Here is a 15,640-nt window from a genome sequence, read left to right on the forward strand (position 1 = left end):
ATCTCCTGGCATTAGACTCTGTTGGAAGTGTTGTTTATTGCTACTTGCGTGGTTATATAATGAAAATGCACTCCAAAGGAACCTTAGAGTAATGTTATAGTAACATATGCTTTCTATTAGTTCTAACAAGCATATTCTGTACAGATGTGAAGCAGCACTCATACATACACACCAGTTATTACAGGATGTTAACATTTAATGCACTTGTTATTGCCTGCAATTTTTAGATAAAGAAGCAAAAAGTTAGATATTTTCCATGTGCAGATTGGACACAGATTGTAAAATACTTCTACATCGCTATCTCTATCTCCTCATTCTGTACAGAGTAACTGATCAGAATAGTTAGACATTTTAATTCATATTAAGCATTGCACTTAATTATTTGTCCTTTGTCACTCCCAGTGCATCAAATGCAATAGCTTGGGGGACGCAAATAGTCCGAACATGAACAAGCTGGCAGCTGTTATCTTTTCTATTGGGGTGGTGTAATCATTTTAATACCAGAGCTCACCTCCTGATGTCCAAAGGTTCCACCAAAACAAGTTCCCTCTTGAAACTATTTTGCAGCGTCACCGTAGCTTCATTTAGCTCCGCCCAAGCTGTTTGTGATTGGTTTAAAGAAAGGGCTTTTTTTTTCTCTATAATAGAAAGTGCATGTGTGAAGGGTGACGTCTCTTCAGCACTGAGCACTGTGGAGAAACTAATAGTACAAAATGTAACTCACATGCATATATTATATAAGTATGTTCTGTTACATATGTTATAAAGTATCGTAACTAATGTATGTACTTTTAACACAAACCATGATGTTTTTCTGAACCAAACCAAGTACTTTTCATGCCTTTATTTTTATTATTATTTTTACTTTCTTATTCCTTATTCCTATTTTTTACTTTATTAATACTAACTTAATCGTGGAGGCCTACACATGCAAAATTGACACTAGAGGTGTACCCATGATGTCATTAGTGTGGGATCACTGACCACCAGCATATTTGATGATTTGGGAGTACGAGCAGGAGAGAGTTAGTTTTACAGGTGTTTGGTCATAGTAAAATAGATGCCATTTTAAATATTTGACCTAATGATGGCGCTAGATGAAAAGTCAGAAGATTAATAAAGTTTTCATAGTTCGTCCCTCATCGAGGGGGATTCATGTCTGAACCAAGTTTCATGACAATCCCTTCAATAGTTGTTGTGATATTTCAGTCTGGACCATTGTGATGGAGTGACCAACATTATCATGGTAACACTTTACAATAAGCATCCATTGATTAGTTAGTGCTAAATAAAAATTATTATAGCTGTTTATGAATGTCTCATTACCATTTATTAAAGGTTTGTCCACACTCTTGTCACTCCCATCCCCCAACTGTTTTCTGGTAATAGTTGAGATCAGTGGACACAGTCCATGGCCTACATGTGGAGCTTTGTTTGTTATTAGATATTCATTAACTTACAGCCTAACCTATCATTTATATATAAGCATCACTAAACCATAATTAACCATGTGATGACGCTCCTTATTGCCCTTATTGTAAAGCTGAAAACATGTATCCTTTAACTAACTGTCTTCACAGATTTTAACCTCTAACAAACATAAATTCTGAGTTAGAGGATGGACAAGGAAGAGGACAATTATTACCATCAAACAAACTTATAAAAATGTTTTTCTCTAATGAAATGGCTTTGCTATGAACTTCATGACATACATGCTAATTAACATTTTTTATCAATTATATACTGACATTAGCTAGTGCCCTTATCAGCGTGTACATACTTTTTACTTATTATTTGTTACATTATGCATATTATATTAATTAACTGGATGCTAATTATAGTATTGACTAATGTAAACAACAACTTTACAAACTGTCAATAATGAACACAATTAATACCATAGTTAATCTGAACACTGTCAGTAAATAATTCTTACACACATCGGTTAACCATTAATTAACTGTGAGTTAATACTTATTAAGTATTAAATCATGTTAATTAACGGACCCTTTTTGCAAAGTGTTACCAACATGTTGCCTAACACATTTATGCACTTTTGACAGTTCAATAACACATGACAAGAATTAAATGTGCTGGGTTCCTGAGAGAAAAGCTACTCTTTCTATATTACTGCATTAACCATCAACAACAGAGGCTCCATGCCAGCAGTGAAGACTCTACAGCTGGCTTCATGGACTGGAGCCTGGGCTGCTAAACAACGCTGACCAAAGCTGAGCTCAACAGTAATTGAATGGAGCAGTGTTTCTCCTCTGGGGCTAATTCATGCCAGGTTGAGCATCAATCACTGTTAATCACCTACCAGACAGAAACAATAGCAGAGCCATATCCTTTTGGCTTTCATGTTGAGACTAAATCCTTTACAGTCAAACAGCTTTATGAATGAAGAAAGACTTCATTGTCACACAGACAGTAGCAACAAGAACACATTCTTGCTGATCATTTACAATATGTCACGTGAGAGCATGTGAAAATGATTGATCTGTATTTATAGCAACTGACATAAGAGGGATGCTGTCTTACCAACATAAAGAGCACAGCCATTCTGTCTATGTTATAACATTTAATAATCTGGTTGTGTACTGTCCCCTTAAGAGCCATTGAAACATACATGACTTTGCCCCATAAGTTTAACCTCCAAACACTATGGCCCAGTTCATGTACCTATAAAACCTTACTGCTGTTTTCCTTTTCCTTGGCTGTCACCTCGCTCAGCCAGATGGTTGATATGCTCATAAAGCCTACTTTCTACCTCCTAGTATAAAGCCTCACTTGTACGTATTCACTGTGTGTATGTATGTGTATGTATATGTGTGTGTGTCGTTGTAGGAGAGTAGTATCTGGAGGATGTGTGTAGCCACAGGGCCCGCTGAGGAGGTGTGTGGACCACAAATGGCTGATAACAGCGTCCAGACAGAGGGCAAAGACGCTAATGTGGAGCCGGGGAGGAATGGAGTCAACCTACACAGGTAATAAAACAGTCCCATAACTCTAAGTGCCTGAAAAAAAGGTGAACGCCACACTTGGATGGATATACAAAAACACATTCTTCTTATCAGGGAACATGGTCTTGATTAATTCTATATAGGTGAATAAAATGCCACAGATGACCACAATTCCACCTGGTATTAACATGCAATCTTTATAATATATATTTTATTGTTTTTTTAAATATTATTTTGAGGGGCTTTTATGCCTTTAATATATAGAAGAGCTGAAGATATGACAGGATGTTGGGAGAGAAAGTGGGGGAATAACATGCAGCAAGCTGGGAGTCAAACCCACGGAGAGGAGTCACAGCCTCAGCACAGGGGGCAAATGCTCTATCAACTGAGCTACCAGGCCTCCATTAACATGTAATCTGTATCTGTATGTGGATCAGAAAAAATGCATGTTAATATAGCTGTAAATGCACGTGACTTTCTGCAGTCAGAATGGCCAGACCTCATCTAAAACTTAAAGCTTAAGTTGTGATACATGTGTGACTTACATCAGTTAAGTCATGTGACTTACAAAATGTAACACAGAAGTTTTGGTTCCTAAACCTAACCAAACTGCAATGTTGCACAATGTTATCCATGTGTTTAAGGACTTACATCACATGCTTAATATACCTGTCACTGGTACTCTCTAACAGTACATGTTGTTTTGGGAATCATTAGCAAACGGCCTATTCTGTCATTTGTTTAAGGGCTCTGTTATACTCCTGAATGGAAGTGTGCACAGACTCAGTGTTCATTTTATGGAGTCTGCTTGTAGAGCGTGTTCCACACAGATACGCAGTAGATTGGCATCTGTAGTTGCCCCACGGACAGGTCGGCAGACAAGTCTGCATGGTCACAATAAATATGGGGTACATGGAGAGCCTAGGCGTACTGCCTCCCATCACAAAATTTAGGTTATGTGGGCCTCGCGCAGTGGTTTTCAAACTTGGCACACTAAAGGACAAGCCAAAATCTCAAGGCACACCTGTACTCATATCTGTGAAAAATAGCCAACAGAGGAAACCAGTAGTGCCCAAGCAGGTGGGAACTCTGCATGAATGAAAAACTGGGATTTGCTTTACCAGAAGACTTTTAATTATTTTTTTTCCTTTACCGGGAATGTGTGCTCGCACGTATTTGATTGACCAGTGCAGCAATATGCATTTTTTGACAAGCCTGCCAGTCTACCTAATATTTAAAGTATCTGATCACAGTGCAGGCAGGATTGAGATAAATAGAATATTTATTCATACCAGGTTTAAAGCAAAGGCCTGTTATCTGTCTACACAGGAAGTGACATACTGTATCACAGTGTACGTTTGAAATACAATAAATCTCCTACATCACTGAGTGATGTCAGTCAGAAGAACATTAAAGTGTTGCTCCTGTCTTCAGTTCAGTCTTGGATTAAAATTCAGTCGAATTCAGTCTTGTTCTGTTTCTAGCAGTGAATAGCTTTGCCACCACCTATCTAACAGAATGGGCACATCATGATCCTGTGTGTTGATTTTGCATTCTTTCAGTAGATTATATCACAGGTGAACTGACAATGAAGCTCCCAGTCTCCAGTGAGAGAGAGTGCTTAAAGCTACTGATTTACAAAGCTGCACTGATGACTCAGCTTGCTTACTTCATCTTGAGAATTCAGTGGTAAAGATCTATTTCATTGCTGTCCAATGAAAATTATCTCCTGAATGTCAACTTTTCGGGAGCTAAGAAAAACAGCCAGGTTTTCAGCTTTGTAGCCGTAGTTTTTTCAGATGATCTGTGGCTTGTTTGACTTAAGAAATGGAGATATTGTCTCAACTCATAAATCAACTCCTTCCTTCAGTTTTATCAAAAACTTCAAAATCACCAAGCTGGTTTTCACAGGATTACATTTTGCTATTTGTAACAGCCAGTGTGGCAGGTTTGTTGTGCAGTGCATCAGTTGAAGGGGTGTGCGCAAGACTGGCATGGCACCGTCATAACTATGACATGACCCCTGCCATTAAAACGAAATAGTCTTTATGTGTGTTTGTAACCATTATCATTTGGTCGGTTAATTCAGTTTCAATGCAAATTCTAAAATGTCTTCGTTATTACAACTTGACATCAACCAAGACAACAGTGCCTCAGTTATAATGGTCTTATGACAGCTAATGTCAACACCAACCATATATGACAGGGTAATGTAATGTTAACATAAAGTCAAGTTGTCATAACAAAGACATTGACAAGTTATGTCGTCTTGGTTAAAGTCAAGTTGCCATAACAAGGACACTGAAATGTTATGTTGTCTTTGTTAATGTCAAATTGTCATAACAAAGACATCTGGAACAATGTTAACTTTGCATCAGAAATGACATCACTTACTGAATGACAGTGAATGACAACAGTCATAAGCATTTGATGGTGTAATAACATTTTTGGTCAAGTCATGATGGCCAATCTGAACCCTAACCATATGATAACAGTATAATGTCATGTTAACACATACAGCTAAATACTTTCTCTGAGTTTGATAATTAGGCCTGCTATGACAGCTTATGTTGTCTTGGCTATGTCAGGCTGTCATAACAAAGACATTGACAGGTTATGTTGTCAGCTTTATAGAAGTACTAATGGTCAAAAACTCCACAGGATACCTTTAATCTCCTCACTTTCAATATGCTAATGATTAGTGAAAACCACAAATATTTGACTTTTGGCATATCAATCTAGCTCTGCTAATAGGATGTTTATTTGAATGAGTCATGTGAGGTTGGTGCTTGAAGACTTTTGGACAGTGTTGGTTTTCATCTGTCTCTGTGTGTTTTTTCTTCAGAGGCTGCAGCTTCCTGAGCCCAGACAAGCTGGCACCCTTTAACGGACAGTTTCTAAACGGCAGTGCTTGGATGGCGGGGGAGGGGACGAGGAGTGTCCACATTAAAGCCTATAGTGAGGTAATGGGTGCTGACACATGGAATGGACTATAGTGTCACATTTGTTCTGCTTGTCCTAAGTCTTTAAGAAAACATTGTCCAACTGTCTCAAGTCTGATTAAGCCAAATACTACGTATCTCTGCATTTCTACATGTTGGTAATTGATGCATTATTAAGATTAATTGTTTCTACATTGACAATTCATCAGTACATACAATCTTTGTGTGCAGATAATTTTGACCTACATGAGTCATGCACATTGCACGTATACTGTAAATTTGTTACATATTGCTTAATGCATCTTGAACTTCACTATGTCATAGTGCACCGCTACAACCTCACACATCCATGTGTGTCAAATATGCCCCTATGCTGCAAACTATGACACTGTAGGTATCTCTGTAGCATAATTGCTGGAGGTGCCCGTCTAGCTTCATGTGATATGATGTCAAAGTCAGGTGTCATAGTATACAAGAAGTCCACATTTGGATGTGATGGATGAATGGAACAAACACACATGGGACTCCTCCAAGGAGACCAGGGTTTGTGTCCTGTATGAAGTCAAAAGTCAGCATTGACTTGTTTTTAACTTATGTAATGTACACAACTTACTTTATGTGACTTACACATGTAACGTTACATATGTTAATTTACGCAACTATTATATTTTGAACCCATAATCTTTTCCTAAACCTAACCAAGTTGTTTTTGTGCCTTTGGGGTCTCCTTTCTGCAAAGTGGCACACTATTTTCTGCTATTTTATGATGTGTAAACAGACAAAAACTTGGTCTAAAGTCAATAGCGCAGGATTTTAGGATGTGTCTCCATCAACAGGTTTGCAAGGCATGTTCACTCTCCTTTTAGTTTATCCACAGATCGTAAAAATAATATTCTGAAGAATAGTGGATGATTGCAGGTGGGTGAGTGAAGCTGTATGCGCATAAGAGATAGACATGTCAATTTACGCATGGCAGCTGTAACTTCATCGATTGTTTGAATCCAACAGGATCTACATTATCTGATAATTAAGCTTCTGTGTGGTTCTGCATATCCAAAAGGTCTCATACGCAGTCGAAGTTCATACAGTTAAACTGCTTGGAGTAAAGCAGCTTATAAATCCTGACTTACATGAGAGCTGTTTAAAACATTTTTCCTCTTCAGATTTCCCTGTATCCTGTCTGTTTTTAACTACAGTTTTTAGTTTTTCTGCGTAACTTTTGACAATATATGCTGCAGTGGCATTATTAACTGGAAACCAAACTGAAAGCAGCCTCTCTGATCATTAAACCACTCTTTAACTTACATAGCTTTCTACTGTCCTTAACAATTTACTTTGATGACCATCAAGGCTTTTGTCAGGAATTAGACTACAGTAGTAACATTATGATTCTGCATATTTCAACCACCTGCAGCCACTCTGCTGTTTATCATAATGTTAAAATTATGACCCGGACCACCCCACCCACGACCAGTTGATCATCAGATGACACTGATGATGAACACACCTATGATTAACCTCATGGTGCCTTGCATCTTAGTTTGCACCGAGATTATGCGCCATTTAAATAGCAAGGTGGAGCTGGACATGCCCTAAATGCACATGCTCCATACACTTTACACCATGCACTATAGATGATCCAAATAGTGCCCTTTATTTTGAAAGTCTCTCTGGACATTGCACTTTCATTATTGCGAACATGAAAGATGTTAGAAAGGTACCTACAGTGTCACAGTTTGAAGCGTAGGGTCTCTGACCAAACTGCTGTATATGACCTCTGGTTTGCTCTATTCTTATCAATATGGTTAATATCATGAGCAGTCTTCCAAATTTTAAAAAATGAAAGGCTTTATAAGGTCAGTAATGTGTTAATGTTGGGGCTATGCCATGCAGGACCTTTCAGGTATTTAAGAGAATCCTATCCTGAATTCTACAAGTGTTAAAAGGCTGCAGCCTGAGTGATATGAGCAGATTATCTGCTGTTATTTAGAGTAAAAGCCTGACTGCTGAATTTTGAGTAATGTGAAGAGAGTCTTATTTTTGCACATAATTACAGTATTATAGACAAAAGTAATAAATGCATGAATAATTCATATTGTGAGTACCCATCTGTGTGATGCACTCACTGAAATTTGAAGAAAAAGAAATAGATAAAAAATGAATAATTATCAGATGCATGCCCTGGGTAAACTGCTGATGGGTTAAAAATGACAGTACAATCGTTGTAAGTCCTCTCTGTGTGGGCATGGCATGTTTCTCATGCTGCAATCACATTCCCAGTCCTCCCACACACACTCAAACACAAGGCTCTTTGGAATTCAGACAGAAATGGTAACACATAAAGGAATTTAAAGAATTTGTATTTGGTCAACAAAAAAGAGCAAAGTGAGAAGAAAAAAAACACATTTATATAATTTGCAGGTTTCACTGTGCATGTGGAATCTCTGGAATAACATGGAGTCTGGAAAAGACATATTCCAGACAGGGACAGTCAAGGAATGTGATACATCATTAACAAAGCAGGAATAAAGCACAGTTTGGGAAGCTGCTCAGCTAGTTGTGGAAAATACAGAGTAATGTTATGTAATTTTACATCAGGTAAAATCTTCAAAATATTGTCAGGTAATAATGTTATTCATATATAGTGAGTATTATGAGTATGTATATAATTAGGACTGAGCAGATGCAGTATGTGTGTATGAAGTTGTCATCTGAGCAGAGGTTTTAGACTATTATAACCCAGCATGGTGTGTTTTCATTGCTCCTCAGCAGCCACAGAGTCAGTATATGAGGGCTTTTTCAGGTTTTAGTATTTTTGTTGCTGTGGTAGCTTTCCTGCTGAGCAGCGTAACACCTTGTCATCCTGCCAAGTCTATTTGAGTCACTTTTAAGAGGCTGTGGAAACCTGCACAGCAGAATGAAGCAGAAATGGAGAGAAAGAGCAGTAGGAAAGAATGTCTAACATGTGACGTCTGGGCTCAGCTGATTCTGTTTTAAACAGCCTCTGTTTGATTCCTCCCTTCAGCGATGAAATGTCCCTGTTCCAGTGCTTCCAAAGACTAGTTCATATTAATACCGAGGATATATACACCATGTTGCCATGGATACATGGGGCTTTGAAGTTTCAGAATTAATTGAATTAGTTAATTTATCAATTACAGTAGTTTACTAACATAACATAACTAACATACAGTTTGCTGACATTAACCTCCCTACAGTAAACCACTGGTCATAGTAAGTCTTAACATAAAACCCAACTCTATGGAACTATCCTGTTTCACTGCTTATGAATCTAACTTAACACCATACTATACTGTACAACACTACACTAAGTTTCGCTGCACTGCGCTACACTACACTATACACTATGCTATACTGTGCTATGCTAGGCTATGCTTTATTACACTACACATTGCAACACTATGCTATGCTACACTATACTACACTTCACTACATTACTATATGCTATACTATATATGCTAAGCTATGCTGTGCAATATTACACTACACTATGCAACACTATGCTATACTACACTACATTACACTATACTATAAGCTATGCTATACTAAGCTATATTATACTATCTAATGCTATGCTATACTACACAATGCTATACTATGCTGTGCTATGCTACACTACACCACATTGCACTATACTATACTATATATGGTAAGCTATGCTATGCTACACTACACTACAAGACACTACACTACGCTACACAACACTGCACTATACTATACTATAAAATACAAGGCTATGCTACACTACACTACACAGTCTTATGCTATGCTATACTGTGCTATACTATAATATACTAAACTGCACTACACTGTGCTATACTACACTACTGTTATAACACTATTGTAAACTATTCTTTACTATAATATAATACTACAGTGTTTTGAATACACTATGTTTAGCTCAGGTTACGAACTATGATAATCTAACATACGATTAGAAGGATCAGTGTGATGTATTACTTTGTATTGTACAGCAGAATTAGTACAGAGATGACCATGAGAACTAATAAATGAGGTAAGACTGAGGTCAGCTTTATTGTAAAGGTTCAATCTGCCATAGGTGTGCCTTATGTTGGGCCATAGTTGAAATGTTTTTCTGGTCTCGTGTGTTGTGTTCTTTAGGACATGTCCACATGTGAGGACACTCTCCATTCGCATAGTGTGAGTACAAGCCCACAGCATCCTGCTCTCATTTCCCCCTCTGATGCTCTATCAGTGCCTGGATACACAGACGAAGAACTTCTGGCCAACAACAACCACCTCAAGGTAGAAAAATCTTTTACCGAAGTGTAGTCTGACCTACTATTATATTATATTTAAATTTTCTTTTCTAATCTCTGTCCCCTCTGTAGTTACCCATCCCAGAGGTGAATGAGGAGAGATGCTGGGAAACAGAGAAGACAGAGCAGAGCCCATCAGGACAGTCCAACAACAGGACACGCTCCAATTCAACCAGTGTGTATCAAACAGCAACAACAAATTCTACTGCATTTCGCCTTGCACATAAGCGAGTCAGATTTGGGTTGAAAGCTGCACAGACAGGAGGAGCTGCTGTTCTGTACAGGAGCTCAGCTAAAGCTTTTAGACTGGGTAGTGATGACAGATGATGAAAGGAGAGAGAGGAGGATGAGAAAATTGTTTCTAATATGTTTATTGCCTTCAGGGAGGTGTCAGGCTAGGGAGTAATATCCTTTTAGCACTAGAAGCCACACCGCTTCTGGGAAATGTGGTCCTGATTGTGAGAAGTGCTGCACTCAAACTTCCACCGGTGTGAGATTTAACTGAACAGACTGTCGATGGTACTGTGGATTTGCAGTGATCCAAAGCTAGTTTTACTAAGACATACATCTAATCACAGTGAAGTGAAGGTTGCAGACACCTGTCCTCTGTGTGCTGTGAAGAGCTGCAGGTATCACAATGCAAGATGCTACAATTAGACATGAGGATGCAGAATTCTGAGTCCTTATAGCAGCAGGAAAAGAGCTCTTCTCAAAATGGATGTTTTGGTGAACAAGACCTTGTAGCGCCTTCCAGTGGGCAGAGGTTAAGAGATATTGAGCGATGTGGAAAGGCTCAGATTTAATTTTACTTGACCTTTTTAATCATGTGTTTCTTGTGCAGTAATTCAATTGATATGAAACCCCTGTGATTTTGGAGGATCAGTTGACAACATGCTGCAGTTTTTTTTTTTTTTGTGAGTGTCCGAGCTGCTGTACCAGACACATTTTATTGTTAAAAATATTAAATCATGAAGTAAATGAAAATGACACAAAATGTATCTCAGTGATCACACAACTAATGTAGTAGTGTCGACATAAACTGAGCATTTTAAAGGGCCAGTGTGTAAGACTTAGACTACTGCGTTCACTGGTAAACAATGACAGAACATGGACATAGCAGACTTCACCTGCACGCATATATATACACACACAAATACAATGTGCCTATGCTCTCTGCCTGCCAGCGCCATTTTTCTTTGCTGTCTGGTGTGTTTTTGGTTGGTTTTGATCTGCCACTGGGCTGGTTTTATAACAGACCTGGCAACCCTGACTGGTCTTTGAATCACTTTTTACTAATAATGCTTGAGTGGACAGTAATGTAACCTTTCCTGAAATTCTCAGTTGCCTGTAGACTGATTTCTATTTGTATGCACTCCCAGGTGCTTTCTTTTCAGCTCCCCTACAGCACAACAGAGAACAACACAAAGTCTAAAGTCAAAGCTCACATTACCACAAATTATGTGAAGTATATTGTGCTGTTGTGGTTTTAGCTGGCAGATGTTAGCTATAATTAACTTCTTGCTAATGCAGATAAATTACTAACTAGCTAATACAACAAAATACTGCATTGAGTGGATAATGTTAGCTAATTCATCCAGACTGCTTTGGCTGATCTGGCTGGTAGATTGGCTGTCTTGCAGGTTGCTCTGTTGGCTGGCATTGCAGGGTAGCTGGTGCTGGATCAACATGCCTGGGTTGCAGCTGGTGGGCTAACCTGAGGCTTGAAGTTTATTGCCAGCTAAATACTGAGTGAAGTTGGCTAGCATGCCAAATTACTTCATTAACTACCAAAATCCATGAAACTAAACAAAAACAAAAAGTGTTGATTTTAGCCAACAGTAACTGAGTTAGAGCTCGAGCAACACCATGCTGACTGCAGTTCACTTAACAGCCACTGATGACATTAAAAACAAGGATTTTGTGAATGTTCCACATAGAACTGCAACTGCAAATCAAAATGACATATTTGTCCCCTTGGCTGTAGCACTATTTATCAATCTAGATTTTTTTTATTGGCCGTAGAAATGTCTTCCTTCTCTCAAGTAAAATGGGTCTAAATGGTACTCAGTGCTCAGAGCACCAAAAGTATATTTTAAAAATTAAAAATCAGTGTCTCTTCCAAAAATCATGACCCAGTTACTCGAGATAATTCACAGACCTTGTGAGCAGTTTCATGTAGGAACTACTTTCTTTCTAGTAGCAAGAAAGTAGTTTCAGTAGATTCTAGTGTAGTTCTGGTCATTTCTACCATAGAAAGAAAGTATAAGGGAGAATATTTTAAGGCTGTAGTATTACATTGTACCACATGTTGGTGTCTCTATGCTGCTGGCTGCTCTGTATATAATTAGACAGAGTAACAGAGAAGTTCATTAAAGCTGATTTTATAGACTTTACTCTCCCCTGCTGGTTTAAATGAGGCCTCTGGGTCTTTTATAATTTTGAGGGAAATTAATTCTAACCTGATGCTCATTTTCTGATCATGCTGTGTGTGTAAGCAGGCGTTCATCCTTATTGGATCGGGGACCTGGACAGCATCATCATGAAGACCCCAGAGCTGTATACAAGTCATCCTCATGGGAACGGTGGTTTCTATGGAAACAGGAAGTCTTTGTCCCAGCAGCTGGAGTTTCCTCACACCGTTACACAGGTATTTGATATATCTGATCTTTGTCTGATTATAAACACAATGCATTAAAGGGAAAATTCACCAATTTTTATGTGGATTTTTATATGGATATCCAGTCCATGTTGATGGTAAATGTTGCCAACTGAAGCAATTAATTCCAGTTTGTACTATATTTACAAAGAAAGTGGAGTTCTCCTGCTCACAGACCTGTGCTGGCAGTGCCTACATGTACCAGGATGCATTGTACACAAGCTTCTGACGTTGATGCCCATGTTGCCATTTGTCACCATATAGTAACAACAGCATTAGGTGACAAAAATACTCATCAAGCACACCCCTGGCTAAAAAGAGGAGGAGAGTAGAAATCCAAACCGAAATAGCCTGTAGTTCTTCTACACCAATGACATGACCGTGACATCATTGTGACATCACTGCAATGTAACAATGAAAAAAGTTGAGAAAACTCAAAATTTCAAGGCAACTTCCTGCAATAGATTTTTTAGAGTTTTCTAATCTTTTGTTGAGATAATTTCCCATTGAACTTGGATCTTTGAGTTTAATAAACAAAATGAATGAATTTCCTAAATTTCTGAGTAAATTTGTTACACTTCACATTTTAATATTTTCAATAAAAACAAACAAATTTTAATGCACCCAAAAAATGACAAATCAGGTTCGCGTGAATCATTTTTAAAACTTAGAGAAATTTATCTACAGAAGAAAAATAAATTACCTCAACAAAAGATTATAGATTGGCAAGACTTTGCTTAGTTTATTTCAGAACTTCTAAAAATCTTCTTCAAAAATCTATTGCAGTAAGTTGCCTTGAAATTTTGAGTTATCTCTTATTTTACTTTTTTACAGTGTGAATGCAGGAAGAACAACAGATTTTGCAGCAGAGAATTTTCTCTGTCAGAGAAGCAACTCCAGAGAAATGTATTATTTTACGTGACTGCATTTAAGTCCACATGAAAAGTGAATTTTGCCTTTAAAGATCAAATGTGCTCCACTAGAGCTCTCTTGAAGAGGGTTAGATTGTCTTTTTTTGCTTGCTTTTTGGATGTTCTTAAATAAATTTGTATTTAATCAAATTACCACTCATTCTACAGTGTCCATAGAGAGTTGGAGACATTAGGAATTAATCGGGGAGTTCAAACAGACAGATTTAATCAGTTTGCTGACTACAGAGCATGGTCAACATAACAGACGCAGCCTGGAGGTTCTCTAAATGATTAAAGAAGAGCTGTGATTTTTAAAGTGTCAGTTTAGGTAGAAGACAAAGAAAAGCTTCAGTCTCTGAACTGAAAAACAGAGTGTTCTTTTCAGTTGGTCAGTGAGGAAGCTTGTGATCTGCCAGGAGGACAGTTTGGCTTTTATTTTGTTAGATGACAACAGAAATAATAGAACATGAGTCATTGACACTATCCAAAAATATGTACCCAGGATGAGCCAGGAGTAGAAGACGTATGAAGGGTTGTGTTAGTGTTTTAACAGATGTTTAACCCTAACTCTAGTAAAGGGAAAATTAAATTGTGACATAATTCCCTGCCATGTTTGTGTGTGTGTGTGTGTCCCAGCCTGTGCACCGTCCCTCTCGCTCCCTCAGCTCTGCCCAGCTTGTGCACTCTTGCAGCAACGTGCAGGCCTTCATCATCTGTAACATTGTGCTGATGAAGGGTCAAGGCAAGGTAGGAACCATACAACAACAATGACAAAACAATTATGATTATATGATTACAGTTCTTTAAAAAATGTGAGTCATTGCTGATATAATTCATAATAACTGTGCTGCTGTTTGCAGGGGCTGGGCTTCAGTATCGTGGGAGGGAGGGACAGCATGTATGGACCAATGGGGATCTACGTGAAGACCATTTTCCCTGGAGGAGCAGCAGCTGCTGATGGACGGCTGCAGGAGGGTGAGAGACAACACACTGTACAGGAAGCACACATGCACACACACACACACACACACACACACACACACACAAACACAAACAATCTTTATTCCAGAGTTATCATCCTGCTGCTCTGTGTTACTAATTACTGTAAGACACCTGTTGCTTATTCTTGAGAACTGGGATAAAACTGTATTTTGAGGGGTTTAGATTTTTACTCATCTGTTATGCCGGAAAATATGTTTTAAAAGATCAAACTCTTGGGTGTTAACCTTGTTTAATAGTCAGAGAAGATGTCTTATAGAGTTGACAAAATGTTACATTTTTTTCACAGTATAGTTGTAGTGAGCAACTATTTTATTTTATCAGAGTTCTCTTAATGTTAATCAAAATACACATTTTTAAACCATAATTCTTATTTAGTGTTGATTTAGAAGGACTACAGAGTTGACATGTTATGGTTGAGACACATCTGATAGCAATATTATTTATTGAGTTGTTCTTTTTTTTATTTTATTATTATTATTAATTTTTTTGATAGAAAGTTTACCAGTGCTTTAGCAGTATTCCTGCATTTTTAAACCAGGAAGTGAGACGGGGGTCCTTAGGGTAAACATTTTTATGCCTGATTAAATCATGTTTTTGTAAAGTTAACAGAAATCTGGGACAAACTTCAACATTTTCATTAAAAAAATAAATTTTTAAAAAAGATGATCATAATAGCACATTTTATCAGTAAGTATTGTAGTATTAGTTTTAGAGGTTTTTTAACACATTTTTTAATTGTTTGAAGATGTGAATTTTTGTCTGGGACAAGGCTGTTTTCTGGCAAAATTAGAAATTAAAAAAATGAAAGCAAGCAAAACATTTAATAAATGTCATATATTTCAGGTATATAAATCCTTGAAGAATA

The 15,640-nt window shown here is 37.8% G+C and overlaps 1 protein-coding gene across 4 annotated transcripts in view; it reads left to right on the forward strand.

Moving 5' to 3' along the window:
• The window catches only part of il16 (interleukin 16), a 68,224-nt gene that overhangs the window by 15,519 nt on the left and 37,065 nt on the right, over positions 1 to 15,640 (forward strand). For all 4 annotated transcript variants that reach the window (XM_084722297.1, XM_084722305.1, XM_084722314.1 and 1 more), the window contains exons 4-10: positions 2,848 to 2,987; positions 5,809 to 5,926; positions 10,049 to 10,192; positions 10,279 to 10,381; positions 12,705 to 12,853; positions 14,410 to 14,520; positions 14,634 to 14,748. In XM_084722297.1, the coding sequence (XP_084578423.1) occupies positions 2,848 to 2,987; positions 5,809 to 5,926; positions 10,049 to 10,192; positions 10,279 to 10,381; positions 12,705 to 12,853; positions 14,410 to 14,520; positions 14,634 to 14,748 (880 nt within the window). The remainder of the gene's footprint in view (positions 1 to 2,847; positions 2,988 to 5,808; positions 5,927 to 10,048; positions 10,193 to 10,278; positions 10,382 to 12,704; positions 12,854 to 14,409; positions 14,521 to 14,633; positions 14,749 to 15,640) is intronic.

Source organism: Lutjanus erythropterus, chromosome 1, assembly GCF_056507025.1.
Source record: "Lutjanus erythropterus isolate fLutEry1 chromosome 1, fLutEry1.hap2, whole genome shotgun sequence".
Classification (NCBI taxonomy): Eukaryota; Metazoa; Chordata; class Actinopteri; order Lutjaniformes; family Lutjanidae; genus Lutjanus; species Lutjanus erythropterus.